This window comes from Ursus americanus, chromosome 9 (genome assembly GCF_024610735.1).
Source record: "Ursus americanus isolate L20-20 chromosome 9, mUrsAme1.1.p, whole genome shotgun sequence".
NCBI lineage: Eukaryota > Metazoa > Chordata > Mammalia > Carnivora > Ursidae > Ursus > Ursus americanus.
In genome coordinates, this window is record NC_142135.1 from 74,740,244 (window position 1) to 74,763,228 (window position 22,985).

At 34.2% G+C, this 22,985-nt stretch overlaps 1 protein-coding gene across 3 annotated transcripts in view; it reads left to right on the forward strand.

Moving 5' to 3' along the window:
* RB1CC1 (RB1 inducible coiled-coil 1) overlaps positions 1–22,985 on the forward strand; it is a 90,897-nt gene that overhangs the window by 20,615 nt on the left and 47,297 nt on the right. For all 3 annotated transcript variants that reach the window (XM_045789091.2, XM_045789092.2, XM_045789093.2), the window contains exons 2-8: positions 3,933–4,047; positions 5,186–5,307; positions 6,566–6,692; positions 6,866–7,036; positions 12,515–12,717; positions 14,078–14,504; positions 20,381–20,551. In XM_045789091.2, coding sequence (XP_045645047.2) covers positions 5,237–5,307; positions 6,566–6,692; positions 6,866–7,036; positions 12,515–12,717; positions 14,078–14,504; positions 20,381–20,551 — 1,170 coding nt within the window. In that variant the 5' untranslated portion in view covers positions 3,933–4,047; positions 5,186–5,236. The remainder of the gene's footprint in view (positions 1–3,932; positions 4,048–5,185; positions 5,308–6,565; positions 6,693–6,865; positions 7,037–12,514; positions 12,718–14,077; positions 14,505–20,380; positions 20,552–22,985) is intronic.

Genomic DNA, 22,985 nt, shown 5'->3' on the forward strand with positions numbered 1-22,985 from the left:
GCTCATCATGATAAGTGTACTCTCTAATCCCCTTTACCTATTTCACCTATCTCCCCATGCACCCTTCTGGTAACCATCAGTTTGTTCTCTGTAATTAGGAGTCTGTTTTTGGTTTGTCTCTCTTCGTTCGCTTGTTTTGTTTCTTACATTCCATATGTGAGTGAGATCATATGGTATTTGTCTTTCTCTGACTGACTTATTTCCCTTAGCTTTATACTCTCTAGATCTATCCATGTTGTTGCAAATGGTAAGAGTCCATCCTTTTTTATGGCTGAGTAATAGTCTGTGTGTGTGTGTGTGTGTGTGTGTGTGTGTGTGTGTGTACACACCCCACATCTTCTTTATCCCTACATCTGTCAATGGACACTTGGGTTGTTTCCATATCTTGGCTATTGTAAATAATGCTGCAATAAACATAGGGGTGCATATATCTTTTCGAATTACCATATTTTTGTATTCTTTTGGTAAATACCCAGTAGTGGAATTACTGGATCATATGGTAGTTTTTATTCTTAATTTTTGAGGAACCTCCATGCTGTTTTCCGCAGTAACTTCACTAGTTTGCATTCCCACCAACTGTGCATAGGGATTCCTTTTTCTCCACATCTTTGCCAACACTTACTGTTTCTTGTGTTCTTTATGTATTTTGGATATTAATCACTTATCAGATATATATTTGCAAATATCTTCTCCCATTCAGTAGGTTGTCTTTTAGTTTTGTTGATTGCTTCCTTCGCTGTGCAGAAGCTTCTTATTTTGATGTAGTCCCAATAGTTTATTTTTGCTTTTGTTTGCCTTGTCTCAGGAGACATACCTAGAAAAAAGTTGCTATAGCTGATGACAGAGAAATTACTGCCTGTGCTCTCCTCTGTAGAGTTTTTAGTGTTTCATGTTTTACATTTAGGTCTTAATCCATTTGAGTTTATTTTTGTGTATGGTGTAAGAAAGTGGTCCAGCTTCATTCTTTTCCATGTAGCTGTCTGGTTTTCCCAGCAGCATTTATTGAAGAGACTTTTGCCCATTGCATATTCTTGCCTCTTTTGTCGAAGATTAATTGATCATATAATCCTGGGTTTATTTATGAGCTCTCTATTCTGTTCTGTTGATCTTTAGGTCTGTGTTTGTGTCAGTACCGTACTATTTTGATTACTACAGCTTTGTAGAATATCTGGGAATCTGGGATTGTGATACCTGCAGTTTTGTTCTTTCTCAACATTACTTTGGCTATTCGCGGTCTCTTGTGGTTCCATACAAATTTTAGGATTACCATTAGGCTGACATTTATTCAAAGAGCACCAGGGCGAGTGAGACCCATGGGGCAATGATGGCTCATATTACTAGTTAAATTTTTCTCTTAATTCAGAAGGAGGCTTCTGGTTAAAGTTGCCAATGTGATGGCTTCTCACAGTAGATAATGGATGAAAACGTGGGCTGTTATCTCAGGGTAGGTCAGGAGGTGTTTCTGCAAATGGTGCTGTCATTAATATCACTTGGAAACTGTTAGAAGTAAGCTAAATGAATAAAAAAGAAAGAAATGAACTAAATGACAGTATCAAGTGTGCCTGTAAAGTGAAATCAAAGTATAACCTAGGTTTTAGAGGCACAGCAATTAGAACTGTTCCTGGGATTGTTGTACAGTATTCATGAATTATACATACAGACTAATTTTCAAATAAACTTTGTTCATGCAGCTGTTTTTGTAAGCATTGTTAATTATTGTGGTTTTTAGGTTGAGCTGTTTCTTAGGGTGAACACCAGGTGAAGAGATTGGTGTTTGTTTAAAGGCACATAGTAGCTGCTACATTTATCAGAGTTTCTCTCATTTACTGTAAGTATTATAGAACAGAGGAATGGTGCTGAGTCCATCTTTTTAATAATTTCTGAAGCTTGTGATGGATTGAGAACAGTATTGTACCTAGATCATGAAAAGAAAAAGAAAGATCGATGAAGTTCCAGATTGAAGGAAATTAAATAGATTTTACAATTTAAACACAATGTATTATCCTGAAGTGGATCCTAGATTGGGGGGGGTACTGAAAGGGTATTATTGGAGCAATAATTTGAGTCAGATTATGGATTAAATGATAATATGGATTATGTTGAATTTCATGATTAGATAAATGTACTTTGGTCACATATGAGAAAAATCCTTTCTGTTAGGATACTCACATTCTGAAGTATTTATAGATAATGAGACATTCTGTCTGCAGATTACTCTCAGTTCAGGAAAAATGTATCTTGTATGTATGGTGTATATGTATATAGACAGAGAAAGAGAAAGGAGCAGGCATGGAGCATTAAGTGGCCCAAATGATAAAGCAAATGGAGTACAGTGTACGTAGTTGGTAACACTGGGTAAAGGGTGCGAGGGAGTTTTTTGTACTATTTCTGTAACTTTTTTCTAAGTGTGAAGTTATACCAAAACAGAACAGGTAAATAGTATTTAAGAGGAAATAAAGTAAAAACTTAGAATAAAGTAGTGATTATTATAAAGGTTTTATATTTAGGCTCACAAATGTTGTATCTTCTTGTACTGCTTTACCCCACCGTTACAGAACAGACTTATTCTCATTCCTGTGACCCTATTTAAATGTAACCCACATAGAGGCCTACTTTGATCACCCAAATCTAAAGTAGGTCCTTCTTACTACCCCATTCCTCTTACATTGCATTTATTGCAACTTATATTATCTTTGTTTTCTTTCTGTTTAATTTCTTTTTCTTTTCTACTTCAAGACTGTGATCTCCATGTCTGTTTTGTTCACAAAATACAGTCCTGACGTATAAGCTCAATAAGTGTTTGTTCTATTTGGATGAATGAATGAATCATTTCTGCTACCAGTATTCCTTCCATTTTCCTTCAGAAAACAGAAGAACTGCTTTTCACTTGTAAGATAAAGTGTATGGGCATGGTGGTGAGGTCCTACCGAAAACACTGGAGAGTTGGCAGAGGAAAAAGAGCCCAAGAAGGAGTGCTAGGGTTGTTTATTGAATTCTTATTCCACACCGAGCATGAGGCTAATATTTAAATTTTTTTCATACTTTTTCTCCCTTAATTCTCTTAATATCCCTGCAAAGTGGGGTACTGTATTATCTTTTGCTAAGTAAGAAACGTTTTAGTTCACATTTGCTGGGCATAGATTGTCTGCATCAAGGTCTTTTAGAAGATTGCAGTGAAGGTGTTTGCTGGGACTGGTGTCTTATCTAAAGCTCAACCAAAGAGTGATCTGCTTCCAAGCTCAGCGGTGGTTGTCAAGATTCAGCTCCTTGAAACTTGTCAGACTGAGACTCTAAGCTTCTTGCTGAGGCTCACTTCAGTTTCTTGCTACATGGGCCTCTCCATGGCAGCTTATTACTTCGTCAAAGCTGGCATGATGAAAGTTATACTCTTGAGTAACAATCATGTGACATTTCATTAATCTCACCTTATTTCATTGGTTAGAAAAAGATCATGGGCCCTGCCCAGTAGGGGTGGGGATTTCACTGGAGTTATGAATAGCCAGAGGTGGAGGGGCTATTTTAGAGGCTATCTGCTACAGGTACCATTTTTATTCATTTTACAAAACAAGAAATCAAGACCATTAAGTAAATTACCCAAGATCATACATGGGTAATGGGGCCAGAATTAAACCCTGAGGCAGTCAGATTCCACAGCCAGGCTCTTTTTTTACCATTATATTTTAAAAACTAAGAAATGGCTGTAGAATTTGGCAGTTTGGGAGAGTTTTTTAGAGACTTTTGTTTTGTGTCTTTTAATGGAGTGCCATGGGTCAAAGTTATACTCTTGTAGTTTCAGTGAATGTGCCAGTAGGAAGAGAGATTGAGTAGGAATTACTCTTCCGGAAGGGAATTTTTAAAGAAAGAACAATAACCGTATGTCGTCACATACTGAATTATTTCTCTCTGTGATAATCCAAATTTTTCTTTTCCAGTTCACTGAGTTTAACCAGTAATGCCATTCAGTTGCCAATATCAAGCAAAGCAAACATAAGCCAGTTTTAATCTGCTTTTTAAGAAAAGTGGTAGTCCTTTTCACAGTGCCTGACGGTAAGTCACAGTTCTAAATTCATAAGTTTTTCATCTAATCTATTTTTAAAAATGATTTTGGAAACATTAATTTTAAGACCTTACTTATTTTTTCTTTCTTCCGTTTTTTTTTTTTTTTACTCTAAAGCTCATTGGAAGCAGTATAAAGAAAGATTTATCCTAGTGTCTGTTAATTTGTCTTTCATTGCTTTTATTAATTCGTGGGATTTTTTTACCTCTAATTGTAAAAAATAAAATGCTAGATTTGAAATCTGTCCCTTCTTGTAGATGAGGAAGTTTATGTTATTTTATTTTTTAAAGATTTATTTATTAGAGCGGGAGAGAGAACATGCACACTCGAGGGTTGGGGAAGGGCAGAGAGAGAGAGAGAATTTCAAGCAGACTCCCCGATGAGGGTGGAGCCCATCCTGGGGCTTGATCTCATGATCCCTGAGATCATGACCCCAGCCAAAACCACGAGTTGGATGCTCAAGCGACTGAACCACCCAGGTGCCCTGAAGAAGTTTATTGTATATATAAGGTTTTGACTTAGTTAATGGCAGTTGTTTCAGATAATTCTGATTTCTAGACCTATGCACTTTCTACTGCTCAACAAGATGATATAACTGTTAGGGTCACAGTTTCTTATGGAGCATTTCTAACTCGGTGCGGAGGTGGAATTTAGATTAAGAGACAGCTGGTCCAAGCAATTGGAACTAACTCATTTCCTCTAACTTGCAAGTAGTGGCCACTCTTATTTGCTATTAGTGAGTTTAACCTCAAGATAATTTTTTATTGCTATAAGGAAGCAGTCAGGGAAGAACTTTTTGAGTTAGGAAGATCAAATTTTTTATTTTAATTCTTAATGTAGAAGGGTACATGAGAACAGTGTGAAATATACACATAATTTTTGTTCTAATTGCTGACCTCTTCCTGAAAACAAAATTGTTTAATGTAGAATAGTTACGTTTTTCACTAGTCTTATTACTATTTATTTTTTAAGCAACAAGCTTACCAAATTGTCCAGTTAGCCATCTTAGACACCAAAAACTTTTTTGTTTTTGGCACAGTTGTACTACATGAAAAACATGTCTTAAGTGAGGGTATTTGTATTTGTAGTTGTGTTTGTGTAACCATTTTTCTTATCTGTTTCTTTTAGTAACCAGATCAGAGTGTGAGGAATAAGCTCACGGAGTCCAGAGAAATCATCATGAAGTTATATGTATTTCTGGTTAACACTGGAACTACCCTGACATTTGACACTGAACTTACAGTGCAAACGTAAGTTGTATTTCATTCAGTCTCATTACTTTTGCATTTGTGTAGGCAAAAAGTTAAACTATTTGATTTGGAGAAAACTATTCCTTTGTTAAATAAGAGTAGCAATATCTTAAATCTTTTAGCATATTACGTATATAGCTGTCATCTTTCACTAAAATGCTACAGTTAAGTTCATAAAGTTGTGCTTTGTTCTGTTTATGTGAATATTTTATTCACAATAAACAAACTTAACTGTAAACAAACGAACTGATTTCAAATTAAAACTATCGAATATAAGAAGTTTTCACAGCTGATAGCTCTTCTAAGTTTCCCAGGACATTGCTAAGGAAATTATTGCTGGCTGTATAGTATATCATGTGTTAGTCCATGTATTTTGGTGATTAATTTTTACTCCCTTGTATGAATAAAGTCAGTAGTATTTGTTTTGTTTGCTGATGCAGGAATACAATCAGTTTAATATTTTTAACCAAGTTGTAGGACTCATACTATCTAATAATTTTCCAACTTTGCAGGGGATTCAAATATATGACTAATGAATGCCCTTATATTTCGGAATGTGGGGAGAAGTATCAGGGGGAGGGAGGATATATTTTGAGGCCAAACAGCAAGGAAGGAAATAGTAACAACTATTCCTGTTTATATTTTGGTAGCAGACCTAAGAGCAAAGACTTGATAGCAATACAGAATAAATAAATCTGATACTGAAAATATTATAAATTATTTGTGGAATTAATAATCTTAGTTTAAAAAATGGAATTTGATACTATTTTCTTTTTTTAAAGTTCTGGTTTTTATTAAATACAGTTTTACCTGTAAAGGAATGATTTTCTGAAAGATAGGGAAAGGAAGCAATTTTATGGTTTATACTTAATGTAGTTTGTGTAATGTGATGTGACGATTTTAACAGACATCTGTGTTCTGAGGATTGTAACAGACCTGATGCTAATTTGAGCATATTCTTTTGCTATGTTATATAAAGAGCACAGAAATAAATATGTCTACTGCCTGTATTTTATAGACTCCCTTTCAGATGTGCCACATGGGTGATTTATTCACCTAAGATCAGCCAGTTGATTATGGAATCTGATTCCAGAAACAAGAAGTTTGTATTTTATACTGTTGTTTTGGGGAGAATTTTTAGAGTGAAATTAATATCTATCAAATATTTTTACACAGTGCTACTTTGCTAATAAAAAAGTTTGTCATTGGGAAGTTATATATAACTAATTTTTTTGCCCCACCCCCACTCCTTTTAAAGTGTGGCAGACCTCAAGCATGCCATTCATAGCAAATACAAGATTGCTATTCAGCATCAGGTGCTGGTGGTCAACGGAGGAGAATGCATGGCTGCAGATCGAAGAGTGTGCACCTACAGTGCTGGGACGGTATGTGTCTATGAACCCTTTTGTACAAACGTGCTCCAATTTCACATCACGTAGGGAGTTGGGAACTCAACATTCAAAAGTAAGGTTTATCTGCTTCATATATTGAGGGCAGTGTGCATGTTCAATATTTATAACATTTTAGTTCAGTTTCTTTTGCTTTTTTATTTCTGTAGGACACAAATCCAATTTTTCTTTTTAACAAAGAAATGATCTTATGTGATCGTCCACCTGCTATTCCGAAAACTACTTTTTCAACAGAAAATGACATGGAAATAAAAGTTGAAGAGTCTCTTATGATGCCTGCAGTTTTTCACACTGTTGCTTCAAGGACACAACTTGCAGTGGTAAGATAAAAATACTTGTTTTTTGAGATTATACTTATTTACATCTAGTACAATTTAAAAATGATTACTTAACAAAATGATGTCTTATTCATATACTTGGTAATATTTTCATGAAGTATTAGCCTATTTTAGGCATCAGTGAAAGTTCTAACAAATTGATAGTTCCTAAAAAGCATTCAAATCTAAATAGCACAGAGAACAAACAGGTGGTTGCCAGAGGGGACAGAAGGAGGGGAATGGGTGAAGGAGAGTGAAAGATAAGGCTTCCAGTTTTAGAAATGAATAAATGAGAATAAAAGATACAGCATAAAGAATATAGTCAGTGATACTGTAATAGCGTTGTATGGTGACAGATGGTAGCTACACTTGTGGTGAGCATAGCCCAAGTATAGAGTTGTTGTATCACAATGTTGTACACCTGAAACTAATGTAACATTGTGTAGTCAGCTATACTCAAATAAATAAATAGCTAGCAAAGTGGTCTGAAGAAAGCATAAAAAAAATATAAAAATAAAGATTTGGGGGAAATATTTTGCTGGTTAATATGTCTGGTTTTTAAATTCTCAGACTTATATGTTGTTAGTCACTCTGCATTTACAAAGAGTTGTAAGATCTTAGAGTGGAAAAGCAGTTTTAAACATGATTTGTTCAACTTCTTTCCTAAATAATGGTATGTAGTTAATGACTTCTGAACATTGCTGTAATCCGTAAAGTTACCTATGTTAGAGTAGACAGAAATGAAAAACTTAAATAACTCTTAAAAATGTGATTCTTTATTCCATATCCATATTTAGGTCCTAGAGGAGAACAAAGTTTCTTTCCAATACATACAAAAAACTTAAATGGCAGTATTCATATTTGACAAAGTGGATGTTAAGGCATTAAACAGAGCAAAGTGAAATTTATAATAAAAGATTTAATTTGTGAGAAAGAGCGTTCAGATCCATATTTTCCTATCAACACAGGCTAAATGATAATAATTGCAGGAAAACTTAATAAAACATAGTGGTGTAGACCAGTATTCATAGCAAAATTATTTCCTATAGCCAGATGGTAGAAACAACCCAAATATCCATCGGTGGATGAATAAACAAACAGAATGTGGTATATACATACAATGGGATATTATCTAACCTTGTCAGAAAGAAAATTCTGATATGAACTACAATATGGATGAACCTTGAGGACAGATATGCTAAGTGAAATAAGCCAAACACAAAAGGACAAATATTGTGCAATCTCAATTATATAAGGTACCTAAAAGAATCAGATTTATAGAGACGTAAAATAGAAGAATAGTTAGGGGTGAGGGGAAGGTTGAGTTAATTATGTATTGGATATAGTTTCACTTTGGGATGATGAAAAAGTTCTGGAGAAGGATAATGGTAATGGTTGCACAGCAATGTGAAAAACTTAATGCTATGAATCATACACTTAAAATGGGTTAAAATAGTGAGTTTCATGTGTATTTATCATAATTTTAAAATGGGAGATTTTAATATGCCTCATCAGAAAGCTCTTACAGGCCATATTTAATATTTTGTATACTGAAAATACAGAATATACTCAGTTTTTCTTACAGATAAAACCAGAAGAGTATCAAAAGAGTAATATATTGGGGCACCTGGGTGGCTCAGTCGTTAAGCGTCTGCCTTCGGCTCAGGGCGTGATCCTGGATCCCTGGGATCAAGCCCCACATTGGGCTCCTCTGCTGGGAGCCTGCTTCTTCTTCTCCCACTCTCCCTCCTTGTGTTCCCTCTCTTGCTGGCTGTCTTTCTCTCTGTCAAATAAATAAAATCTTTAAAAAAAAAAAGTAATATATTAATAGCAAAGAGGATATATTATGGGAATGCAGGGGTGGTTCAATATTTGGAAATGTATTAATATAATTAATTGCCTCAGTTATTAGTACTTCCGAGGAGAAAACATAATCATATTAAATTGTTCAGAAGAGGTATATGTTAAAATTTATCAGCTATTCCTTTTTTTTATAATAATTTTTTATTATGTTACGTTAGTCACCATACAGTACATCCCTAGTTTTTGATGTGATGTTCCATGATTCATTACTTGTAGCAGCTATTCCTAATAAATAAAATAGTTCTAGAAGGAACAAAATAAATAAAATATAGACTTGACCAAATATAGAAGATAATCAGCTTTCAAATCAATGAAATGTTAGAGCCATTTTTGCATAAATCAGAAATCAGTCTATTCAGTAATTCTTTTGGAACTTCTGAGAAATTACTAAAATAAAATGAAAATGAAGTAAGTGGTAAAATTAATGCAAAAGAAGTGAAAAACATCCATTTTAGATGAGGTATAATTGTATATTTGGAATATCAAGAGGATTTAATAAAAATCTATGAGGAAGAATTTTGGTAAGGTGTCTGGGTATGTGATAAATACATAAACATTCACATTTCTCTGTACAGGGCCCTGCTTTGGAGTGGAAGTGTAAAATGTATTACAATCTAAGTAGTAACAAAAAATAAATAAAATTCTGTTCAAGAACAAATTATAGGGGCACCTGGGTGGTTCATTCGGTTAGCATCTGCCTTCAGCTCAGTCATGATCCCAAGGTCCTAGGATCAAGCCACACGTCAGGCTCCCTGCTCACAGTGAGCCTGCTTCTCCCTCTTCCACTTCCATTCCCCCTGCTTGTGCTCTCTCGCTCACTCTGTCAAATAGATAAATAAAATCTTTTAAAAAAAAGAAAAACATAAGTAATAAGCCAATGAAAAGACATACATTTAAACTCTGGAATACAGAATGGAGAGTACTCAGAAAGTTAAAAATAGAGCTACCCTACAATCCAGCAATTGCACTACTAGGTATTTATCCAAAGGATACAAACAGTGATTCAGAGGGGCACATGCACCTCAATGTTTATAGCAGCATTATCAACAAGAGTCACATTACAGAAAGAGCCCAAGTGTCCATCAACAGATGAATGGATAAAGAAGATGTGTGTGTGTGTGTGTGTGTGTGTGTGTGTGTGTGTGTGTGTAATGGAATATTACTCAGCTATCAAAAAGAATGAAATCTTGCCATTTGCAATGACGTGGATCGAACTAAAGGGTATTATGCTAAGTGAAATAAGTCAGAGAAAGACAATAATTATATGATTTAACTCGTGGAATTTAAGAAACAAAACAGGAGCACAGAGAAGGGGAGGGAAAAGTAAAAAAAGTCATAATCAGAGAGGGAGACAAACTATAAGAGATTCTGGGTAACAAACTGAGGGTTACTGGAGGGGACGTGGGTGGAGGGAAGGGATAATTGAGTGATCAGCATTATGAAGGGCATTTGAAGTAATGTGCACTGGATGTTATATGCAACTGATGGATGACTAAATTCTACCTCTGAAATTAAAAAACAGACATTCTTAATATCATTCTTAATATTCACAGTCATAATCTTAATATATTCATGAACTAGTGGATTGCATTTAAAGTTGCCATGAAAAGCATCGGTGTGAGGGGGAAAAGCGTTTTTGCTTTGGAGAATGAGAAGGAACTTTGATTTTCTTGTTTGTTTAGTTTATTTTAGATAAAATGGAGTTTAGGTTTATGGTAAAGGATCAGTGTCCAGGAATAGTTAAGAAAGTTAAGAGAAAGAAGAATGGAAGGTAGAGGGAATAATGTATCTTCCTCAGCTTTTAAAACATACTCAAAAGCTACAGTAACCAAAATAATGAATATGTCATACAGTACGTTTTATAAGGAATTAGAAGCCCTGTAACAGTGGCAGGAGCGTGGTCTTGTAAAGTCACATCACCAGAGTTTAAATTTGGTCACCCCAATTATAGTATTTCCTTGGATTCAGACACCTTCATTAGTGAAATTAATAATAGAGTTTTGTTTAGTGAGATAAATACATACATACTAGAAAATGTACAAATGTGCAATTTTGTTTGTGGCACATTTTCATAAGGTAAAATTTTAAAATACGGTATCACCCCAGAAGCCCTACTTCATGCTTTCTCCCAGTTGGTACCCAGCATCCCTCTTCCATAAAATCAACCAATATCCTGACTTTAAAACCATGAATTACTTTGCCTGTTACAACTTTAAATAATTGGAATCATTGTTTTCTTTTGTGTCTGGCCTCTTTTATTTAACATTGTGTTCAAGAGAGTCATTCATGTAATTGCATGAATTAATAGTTTGTATTCATTGCTACATAGTATTCCGTTGTATGAATATGCTACAGTTCATTTAACTATTGGTAGATATTCTTTCTAGTTTTAGACTATTGTGACTAAGGCTGCTGTGAATATCTTTGCACATTGTTCGGTGCACCTTTTGCATTCTCTTGGGTATGCCTTTTTTTAACTTTACATGCTGCTAATGTTTGAAGTGGTTGTATTTGTTCATACTTCCACCATCAGTGTATGATTGTTCTGCTTGCCCAGCAAACTCACAGATACTTGGTTTTCTTGGTGCTTTTAATTTTAGTCATTCTGATGGGTGTGTAGTGGTAGGCCATTTTAATTTTATTTATATTTGTTAATAAGGATGAACAGGTTTCCATTCATTTATGAGACTTTGCATATCCTTTTTGTGAAGTTATTCTTCTACTTTCTTATTTATTGAGTTGCTAATCTTTTTGTATTTGATTTTAGTTGCCTTTATGTAATCTTTATATAACTCTGTGTTTAAATGTTGAAAATATCTTCTGCCATTCTGTCTCTTGCCTTTTCATTCCACTAATGGTGTCTTGTGATGAATTAAAATTCTTAGTTTAATGTCCAGTGTATCGATAGTCTTGATCTTGGATCTTATTTAAGAAACATATGCTTATCTCAGAGATCTGAATGGAACAGCCAGTGTAGGGCTCCTAGTGTATATCTGCTTTGCTGTTTTCCAGAATCTCTCCTCTACCTACCCTTTTTAAAAATATCTTACATTGAGATCTGTAGATCACTGATTTTTCATATAGTAGTAAACATGGAAAATTCACTTTATGAATCCAGCCTACCTTTTAAATTTACTGTGTATTGATCTTCTTAAATTTTTCTAAATATATATATATATATTATTTAATGCTAGATAAATTCCATTGTATAGATGCACATAATTTTTTGATAGACAATGAGGTGGGTTCCATTTTGTTTTATAGTTGAAATAAAGAACTTTTCAGTATTTTTCATTTGTTTAAGCTTTTGTAGGGTAAATTTCTGTAAGATGAATCACTCTGCTAAACAATAGATGCCATTTTACTTTGGATAGTTATTGTTGAATTGCCCTCTGTAGGTGCTCCACCAATATAATCTACCAGCAGCAGTAAATTAGGAGTTTTTCTTCCTTCTCAATATTACAACAACAAATAGGAAGACTAAGATAAACTAAAACATTCCCTTGTCAGTGCTTTGTTTAAAATATATTTAGACTACACTGATTCATACAGGTAAATATACATATACAAACATGCACACAAACATTACCTTCTTTTGCTGTGTTTCTTCATTTTCAGGAAATGTATGAAGTTGCCAAGAAACTTTGCTCTTTTTGTGAAGGTCTGGTCCACGATGAACATCTTCAACACCAAGGCTGGGCTGCAATCATGGCCAATCTGGAGGACTGTTCAAATTCTTACCAAAAACTACTTTTCAAGTTTGAAAGTATTTATTCAAATTATCTGCAATCCATAGAAGACATCAAGTTAAAACTTACTCAGTATGTTTGCCATTAAAATGTATAAGATGTTTTTTAAAACACCTTTGCAATTTATCAGTTTTCAGTAAATGTGATTTCATTTCTAATAATTGTTTATTATAATTGTTCATTTTTTGAGACTTTTATGATGACTTTTGTAGACTCTAAAATTTTTTAATTGTCAGTTTTATTTACCTATTTTATGGATCTCCCACATTTCTTTTTCTTACCTTGTTTTCTTTATGTAAAGTGCTCAAAGTACTTCTAAATCATTTACAAACCCAAGAATCTTTGTCTCCTTTGTGCCCTGCTACCAATTTTACATTAAAGACAAAATGTAAATGTAACACATCTAACAGAAATGGAACAGAAATGAAAAAGTTTTCAAACATTCAGCAATCAAGGACATTTTTATTTTCCTTTTTAAATATTACTATATGATGTAGGCTTGCTAAGATGGAAAGAAGCCATTTAGATGGTTTTCTGGTGCTTTGCATATAAGCACATCTGATAGAGAGTGGTTGCTTTTGAAAAGGGCTATAATGAATGTAGAAATACAGCAATAATTCAGCAAGAATATAGCCCTTTGTTGTCTGTGTGTGCGCTTTGAATTTTTACATTCATTTTTTAGTTTTACATTTTTTGTTACTTTGAATTAAATTGGAAGGAAGTAACATATTTCTTTTTAATTAAAACAAACCTCATTAATTAAAATTTTTCTATTTTGTGGTATGAATTAAAAGATTTCGGCCTTGCCAATGTGACTGATCTTGGGAAGGAAGGGAATGATTACTTAAGACTAGAAAGAGTTTATACAACCACCTTTTCAAGTAACTATTATTTGGGAAGTTCTTTTATGTTAATTTCTCGTAGGAGGCTGAGTCATTTCACAAATGTTCTACAGAAATCAAATCATAGATATTTCATCTTCCCCATGCCTTTTGACAACATACATCTACCTGTCTATAGGGTGTAATGAATGTGAGAGTTACCTTAATCTTTATTAGGATTATTAATTTTATCCTGTACTTTCAACTTATCAAAAAATATTTGATTGACTTAAAGTCATACTTTAAGGAACTGCTATGGTAAATCTTTTTTTTTTAATTTGAATTTTTTATATCATAATATTTGATAAACCATGTGTCTGCTTGTTTAGTATAAGCTGGCTCCCTTTACTTGAGAGTGGTATTTTAATGTGTTAATGATACCCTTCTGTGTCTAACTAGTTTCTTTTAAAGAACATAGACTATATATGCATAATGTAATAGAGAGATCATAATATTTGTGTGTATAATAATTAAATGGTATTTCTTTCAAAATGTTAATCTCTAACTAGAGTGGTCCCATAATTTTACTGACAGATCTTTTGTATTTTAAGTTTAGGAACTGCGGTTTCAGTAATGGCCAAGATTCCACTGTTGGAGTGCCTAACCAGACATAGTTACAGGGAATGTTTGGGAAGACTGGATTCTTTACCTGAACATGAAGGCTCAGAAAAGGCTGAAATGAAAACCTCCACTGAACTGGTGCTCTCTCCTGATATGCCTAGAACAACTAGCCAGTCCTTGTTAACCTCATTTCACAAGTCAGTGGAACATATAGCCCCAGATACCACAGATGCTGAAAATGGAAAAGAAATTAGGGAATCTTGTCAAAGTACTGTCCAGCAGGATGAAACTTCAGTAGATGCTAAAGACGGTGATCTGCCTTTTTTTAATGTTTCTTTGTTAGACTGGATAAATGTTCAAGATAGACCTAATGATGTGGAATCATTGGTCAGGAAATGCTTTGATTCCATGAGCAGAGTAAGTCATGTTAATTTGATATTTCTTGGGTCATTTCAACTACTCAAAATTATATTATTTTACTAAATGTTTTATATAATGGGAGAATGGTAACACGTTATAGTGGAAATATTGAGCCTTGATGTGAGACTTTATAAACAAGGATTCAACCTTAGACAAATCAAATCTTTTCACTTGTAACCTTATTTATGAATTGATAGTAAATTTGTGAAGACTCTTAGAGGTCATATATGTAAAATTTCTACTGCAGTGTAGAGTCTTGAAGTGTCTACTCGAATGGTATAGATTTTGGTGATAGGACTTTGAAATATATTTTTCTCTGATCTTGTAATATTACTTAGATGTTTTAATATCTCCTATCCTTTAATTTGTTCCAAAACAGTTAGGCTTTTTCATCTGCTAGGTAAAACTTGAGGAGTCTTAATGTTTTCTTTCTTATTCCATAAGAATGGAACACTCTCTAAATATTAAGTAAATAGGTAAATGTTAACATTTGGCCACCTCTAGCCTACCATATTTTTAAGATAATTCAATAATGGATCAGATGTTCACATTTACAAATGCTATAGAACTTTCACGGTCTTTTGGAAAATATTAAAGATAAAATTTTGGTTTTTTACAGTTAAAAAAGGTTTTTTAGCAGTGAGAATGATTTACATTCAGTGACGTATACAGGTTCTTGAGTGGTTACGTCAAAGAGTAACCACCACCCAAAAGAAAATTCTGCGCATTTTCATTTCCCTGAAAATCTGTGTGCATCTTCCTAATCACCATCCCCTTAGAGGGAACTTCTTTCTGACTTTTAAAAGAAGTTTTAAATACTGTATCTGCCTGAGATATTTTCAAATTCAAAATTTCGACGTCGTGTTCTTGGTTGTATTTTGTAATTATAGTGAGCTTGTATTTTGGATTAAGATCTTCTTCAAATATACTTCCAAAACCTTTTACACCGGGGAATAAATAGCTCTTAAAATATGATCCATGGGCGCCTGGGTGGCTCAGTCAGTTAAGCAGCCAACTCTTGATTTTGGCTCAGGTCACAGTCTCAGGGTCCTGCTTTGGATTCTTGCTCTCCCTTTCCCCTTTTCCCCACTTTCCCCACTAATTTAGGTTCTCTCACTTTCTCTTTCTCTAAAATAAATAAATATTTAAAAAAATATATGATCCATAAGCTGATAGAAAATCTTTGAAGTCAGAAAGGAAGTTGATGGGCACATGTTTCACTTATACAGAAATAACAAAGTAGTAATTTGAAGGCTGCTGTTGTCTAAAGATAATGGGCACGATCGTTAACCTTTTTTAAAATGGCAGTCAATTGGGAAAGAGACTTGTTCTTTGAGTATTGGGAAAGGCAATACATTGTCTGGGATGCCTGGAAAATAGCACATACCTTTCAAAATGGAAAACTTAAATTCTAGGTTTCTTCTTAATTCTTCAAATTTCCACTTCCTTGATGACATCCTTTAAAGGAGGCATTTCTTTTTGGCCATTTATTATTTGTCATCAGAAAAATCTTCAATTAAGACATTTGCCAGGGCATGGAAGTATGTAATATATTATGCAAAGATTACTGCCTAAAAGGAATGAAAACTACAGTTTCTGTTTAAAATGTTGACATTTTAGTAGCCTAAAAATTCTTAATTCATGCAAGTGGCAAGTCCATGATTGTAATTAGGGTGCTATTTTATATATATATCATATATATATATAATTTACTATTTTGTATGAGTCAGAGAACAGGGCTGCAGACTATGAGGAGAATCCCCTTTAAAAGGATTTGAGGGGCGCCTGGGTGGCACAGCGGTTAAGCGTCTGCCTTCGGCTCAGGGCGTGATCCCGGCGTTATGGGATTGAGCCCCACATCAGGCTCCTCCGCTGTGAGCCTGCTTCTTCCTCTCCCACTCCCCCTGCTTGTGTCCCTCTCTCACTGGCTGTTTCTGTCAAATAAATAAATAAAATCTTTAAAAAAAAAAAAAAGAATTTGAAATTGGCTTCGCATTTGCACCTTTAAATGAAATCCAGCACAGCCATATAATTTTTATTCACTTTACATGACAAGAGAGAAGAAACAATGATCCTTCAGGGGCGCCTGGGTGGCTCAGTCGTTGGGCATCTGCCTTCGGCTCAGGGCGTGATCCCGGCGTTATGGGATCAGGCCCCACATCGGGCTCCTCCGCTGGGAGCCTGCTTCTTCCTCTCCTACTCCCCCTGCTTCTGTTCCCTCTCTCTGGCTGTCTCTCTCTGTCAAATAAATAAATAAAATCTTTAAAAAAAAAAAAAGAAAGAAACAATGATCCTTTTCTGGCTTAATGAAAAGTCGTAAGAATTTATATCTACAGAAAAGAGAAGTTAGCTATAGTATTATTACTAGGGTGTCACATTACTGACCTAAGTTAATATTTACTTTCATAGTACATAACAAGAGTATCTGAAGTCTTTGTGATAGGTTATATGGCCATTATATTGTGAAAGCAATATATAAATTTTTATTTGGTTATAGTCACTTGTTATAAAATGAGTTAGCATAGCTTAAAATACTGTATAATACAGTAATAATAATTAAATACTGTATAATAATAATTAAAATACTGTATAATACAGTGCTTTCAGTTGTGCATGCCCATTAGATTAAAAAAACTTTGTTCAAAAGCAATGAAAATACATTCTGAAGAATTTGTTTATTATTTGTTTATATATTTCTGCCTGTATTTTACAGTGTGGAATGTTGTGTTAATGGGATATACTGCATAATCAGTAGCACTTGTCATGGTTTTTTATTAGATTAATATTTTCCTCCTCTTGGTAGTTTATGTATTATTATTAATACCACTAATGGCATTTCTAAAGATAGATCAAACTGAATATGGGACTTCTCTCTCATCAGAGATGCCTTCCTTTTATCTCACATTTATTACATAGTTACCCATAACAACTAACCTACTTGATTATCTGATAGTAGTAGTACTATTTGCCAGTGAATTTTAAAATATGCCAATGTTTGATGTTCTTCTTATAAAAGCAAATCCTGTTTAAAGCCATCATTTTTACATACTAATCCCAGTTTCAATAGTATTTGTAACATGTATTTCTAACTGCCTAAATCAAAGATCTTTTTTCAGGAAACTAGTCAGGACATAGGCATTATGGAACTTGCTTAAGATTGAGCATCATAAGGGCTCAAATCCTGGCACTGCCATTCATTTATTACTCATGTCATCCATACATCATTCAAATCCTGTTTTATAATATTTGGGTGGGTTAATAGATGGCATTTTCATGACTTATTTAGTTTTCTCCCTCGTATACCAAGTAAAATTTAGAATTGTTGCTGCATTTTTGTGTACTATTTTCTTAGGTTATAGTATGTTCCCATTAGAATGAATCTTGGATATTCTAGTTCAGGTTATACTATAAAAGGCAAACATTTGTATATCTGATGATTAATAATTGGAAATATGTGCATTTAGCTCATTTCTAAGCTGTTCAGATTAATAACAGCATAATTTATTGACTATTGTAGTATTTCAGGATTTTTGTGATGTTACTGAAATATTGCTTGCTCTGCATTGGGCATGGATTTAGAGGTGGGATGGGAAAAATGGAGAGGGTAAGAAAATTTTTAGTTTCTTCTCTTCTAAGGTAACAATATTAATCCTTTTAGATATCAATGGAAAAGCCAAAAAATAAAATATTAGTGTAGCACTGTGTTCAATTATTGAAAATTTCCTAAATAATTATTAATAGAATTCTGTGGTTTAAAATACATATTTTTAAAAATTTCTCCAGAAGGACGCCAGAGTGGCTTGGTCGGTTGAGCGTTTGCCTTCGGCTTGCGTCATGATCCCAGGGCCTTGGGATCAAGTTCCACATCGGGCTCCTTGTTTAGCAGGGAGCCTGCTTCTCCCTCTGCCTGTTGCTCCCCCTGTTTGTGCACGCGCGCTCTCTCTCACTTTCTCTGACAAATAAAATCTTTAAAAAAAAATAACTCTCCAGCGACTCCATTTAGAAATTTTAATTTTTATTACCGGTGGACAAATGAAATAAAATACTAAGTAGAATAAGATTTTAGGAAGTCAAGTTGTGTAACTGCTACTCAGGTGATTTACAAAATACTCTTCCATGTTGTCAGTGTAGTTGTATTATACGTTCAGTGAATTATGAAGTTCAGAGCTATCACAGGAGCCCTGGTTTGGGGTTTGTTTTTTCTTTAAATCATTGCTATGTGAAGTCCATGTGTAGTTGTAATTTTGCATAAGCTAAAAATTTGAATCTATTGTAATCCTCTTTTTTAGCCCTTTATCACCTTAATGGTTTATGGCCAATCTTTGGTTTGTATAATAATTTGGATCAGAAATGTGTGCAGTTTGGCCTCCGTTTCTGTGAAATCAAGAAAAGTGAGAAAATGTTAACATATATGAGGTTTTCATTTATATTGGGCAACTGCTGCCTTTAAGTAGTGGCTCTGTTAACGTCTTTGTAGTGTTGCAAATGCAGCCTCTTACTAATTACACTGGACTATTGATAATAACATTAAATAGTTGAGTTTTAACTGCCTTTTTATGTTCGTGTACCAAACATATTAAATATTTTATGGTCCTTTGATTGTAGATATCAGGGAAGGCATCGTGAAGGAGACAGTATTTGACTAGGACCTTTATGTAGAGGCAAAGGTGGGCTTTCAAACAGCTAGGCAGGATGATCAGTATGAAGAAAGATCAGAGCTAGAGAACCACAGGGCTTGTCTGGATGTAATGGGTTATTCAATTTGAAAAGAGGATAAGCCTTGGAAAGATTTACTGGTATCCAATCACTGAAGCTTTTACTGTATGCTCTGTTTTTTGGATGTCATTGTGGGCAGAAGGAAGCCATTTAGGGATTTCAACAAAAGACAACTATAATGAGTTAAAAATAATAGAAGATAAAGTGATTGATACTCACATGGAGATATTAGTAAGTAGTCAGAAACGCAAGCTGAAAATCTGTGAGAAGGATCAGGGATTACTGATCCCAAAGGGTTGGGAGCTCCATAGAAATACTTAATGATGAAATCATATAAGAAGTAGTAAAAATGGGCTAAATGCGTAGTCCTTCTGGATTATCTGTATTTATGGATTAGATAGAAAAGGAGCCAGAGAAGGGTACTGTGGAGGAACCAGTAAGGTAATGCCCCAAAGCTTCCAGAGTTTGTGAAAGATTGTCTTCAGTGTATAAGAGCCTCAAGTGAAAGGAGGTCATTGGTGATCTTTGGCAGAATGGTTTTTATGGAGACTACATGCAAAAACACTGCCAGTGTATTCTTTCAAGGGAAGGGGAACAGTGTTGGAAGAAATTTGTTAGGGTCCATGAATTCCAGAAAATTTGTGGAAATAAAGCCAGGGAACAGAAGCGATTGAAGAATAAGAAAGTTGGGTTGATCAAGCAAATTCCTGTAGGAGATAGAGACTGAAAATAAAGATACATCCAGGAGGGAAGTCCGTTTGAAGATGTTGATATGTTTTGAGGGAAATTAGAGTTTTAAGACAATTAATGACCAAAGAATGTGTTTTAACTCTGCTTTACTTTATAAGACCTTAAAAATAACATTTTCTGTGTGATACTGAGGATTCATTAAATTATGGCTCTGATTGGAAGGTTATAATTCCTGGCACTATATCCCTAATTATGTATTCTAATATAATCAGTTATTTTTTATTAATTATCTTGCTCTCAGTTTTGTGAAAGTATAACTTAGATTCCCCATGCTTTTACTTTTCTATATTTTTCATTTTCCTCTGAGCTGGCAATTTATTTTCCTCTGAGCTATGTATCAAAATAGTGAAAAATATATTTTAAACTATTTGCTGAAAACTTCATTCATATGTTCTGTTGTCATTTAGCTTGATCCAAGGATTATTCGACCATTTATAGCAGAATGTCGTCAAACTATTGCCAAACTTGATAATCAGAATATGAAAGCCATTAAAGGACTTGAAGACCGGCTCTATGCCCTGGACCAGATGATTGCTAGCTGCAGCAGACTGGTGAATGAACAGAAGGAACTCGCTCAGGTGCTCATTTCAAACTTCTCTCAGGAAAAGCACTTTGTGATTTCTCTATACCAGTGTTTTATATGTAATACCAATTTGGTATACACGATCATTTTACATCATCCTTGATTATTGTTGATGAATAGTATTGTTTCCGTGTAATAAGGAAGAAGACACGTTCTTAATGTTCAGGTTTGATAAAATAAAGTGAGCTGAGGCCACTTTAGGTAGTAACTGAAAGATAAACCATGAAGATGCTGTCCGCGGCTAGGGAAAAAACATGTGGAAAGAACGTGATAAAGCAGTCATTGAGTGTTCCTGCTCCCCCCTCAGAAAACTAAAAAAGAATACATGAGATTTGTAAAGGACAGGAGGAAAATATGAAATCTTAGAGATTACTAATAGTTAGGTTTTTAGATCTACTTTAATGCAATTTTCCAAGAACCCTGTTCTCAGGTTTATAACCAAAACACAGTGATGGAATTGCCACTGCCATGCTAGTGACTTTGTCCTCCATCCACTCTGGCAAAACAGCGGAAGAGTTGACTTTTGCATAAGCTTGATTCTAACATATACTTTTCTAGTTTAATGTTCCTCTGCCAGTATTTTTCCTCCTTTCTATTGTGTTCTTAACATTAGAACATAAAAATGGGTATGAATGTTTTATTTTACCTGCATGGCATTGTACACAGTATGTCGTAGGTAGATAAAACATGGCTATCCTTGCTTTATTCTTTTTAAATAAGTTTTAAATATTTATTGCATTTTTACAGTTTCCTAATTGAATTCATCTGTAATTCCCAGACTCTCTTCTTTTTTCTCCTGATTTTGGATCCAGCCACCTTATTGTGAACTGAACCCCTTTATCTTATGCTTTTGCACTGACTTAGAATCCTAGTACCAGTGCTGAGTAGGATGTGATAGTAGGTGTCCTTGTTTAATTCCTGATCTATAGAAAGTGATATTTCACACTAGTAGTTTTTTCTCTTTGTATTAATAGAAACCCTTTATCAGATTAAGAAAGTTGTAGTCTACTTCTAATCTTGAACCATCCTTGGATTCTTGAAATAAACTCAACAATGGTCATAATATGTTGTCTTTTTTATGTATTTCTGGGTTGAGTTTAACATTTTGGCAAACTGCATTATCTTATGTGTGTATTATTCATTTAATATGTGTTTGTCAAGTTTGGGCATCAAGTTTATATGATGGCCTCAAAGTAAGTTGAGAAATTTTTTGATTAGAATATTTAGTCCATTTATTTACTATAATTACTATTTGTTCTTAAATCTATTTCTAATTTTTCTTCCAGTTATATACCTTCTGCTTTTGCCCTTTGGATTATTTTTATCATTTAAAATTAAAATTTAAAAATTTGGGGTACACTTGGGTGGCTCAGTCAGTTAAGCATCTGACTCTTGATTTTGGCTCTGGTCAGGATATCACGGTTGTGATATTGAGCCCCACATCAGACTCCGTGCATGATGTGGAGCCTGCTTAAGATTCTCTCCTCCCTCTGCCCCGCCACCCCTCCCTCTGCCCCACCACCCCAGTCACTTGCTCTCTTTAAAAAAAAAAAAATATATCATTTAAAAATTTATTATTAAAAATTATTTATTGTTCTATCTTGCATATTAGCTTTTTTCCTTTTAAGTAACACTTGCATCCTTGTAAATTTGATATGCATTAGAACATCCTGTAGTATCCTTTAGTGGCAAATTTAGTTTTTGTCATTTGAAAATCTCTTTAAATCACCTTTATTTCTGAAGGATGTTTTCTCTGGATCTAGAACCTAGGCTGTCAGTGATTTACTTTTAGCACATTGCCTTTGGTTTGGTTTTTAACAGTTTTACTATAACATGACAAGATGTGGTTTTCTTTGTATTTCATGTGCATTGGGCTTGTAGTACTACTGGAAACTGTGGCTTAGTGGCATATCTTTTGGGGAAATTCCCAATCAATTTTTCTTCAATATTGCCTTTGCCTTACTCTTTCCCTTCTTCATTGATTCCAGTTACACATGTATTAGACCTTTCATCTCATTCTTTCCATTTACCCTTGTTTCCTGTATTTCCCATCATTATATCTGTCTGTGCTTTATTCCAGGTAATTCTTTCCACCCAGATTAATTTTTTTTCTAGCTGTGAATAGCTGTTATTAAATCCATTTATTGATTTATAGTTTTTGTTTAGTTTTTAGCTCTAGAATTTCAATTTGTTTCTTTTGTTTAAATAGTTTCAAATTATCTACCAAGATACTCAGACTCATCCATCAGCTCTTGATTACATTAACCATATAGTAATTTAAAAGTCTGTATCTGTTAACTCCATTATTTGTGTCTGTTTGTCTGTGGATGTTTTCTGTTGTTTCCTATAGTTTAAATTCATGTGGTTTTGCCTTTTCATGTGCCTAATTATTTTTGACAAGAAAAACCTAGGGGCTGCCTGGGTGGCTC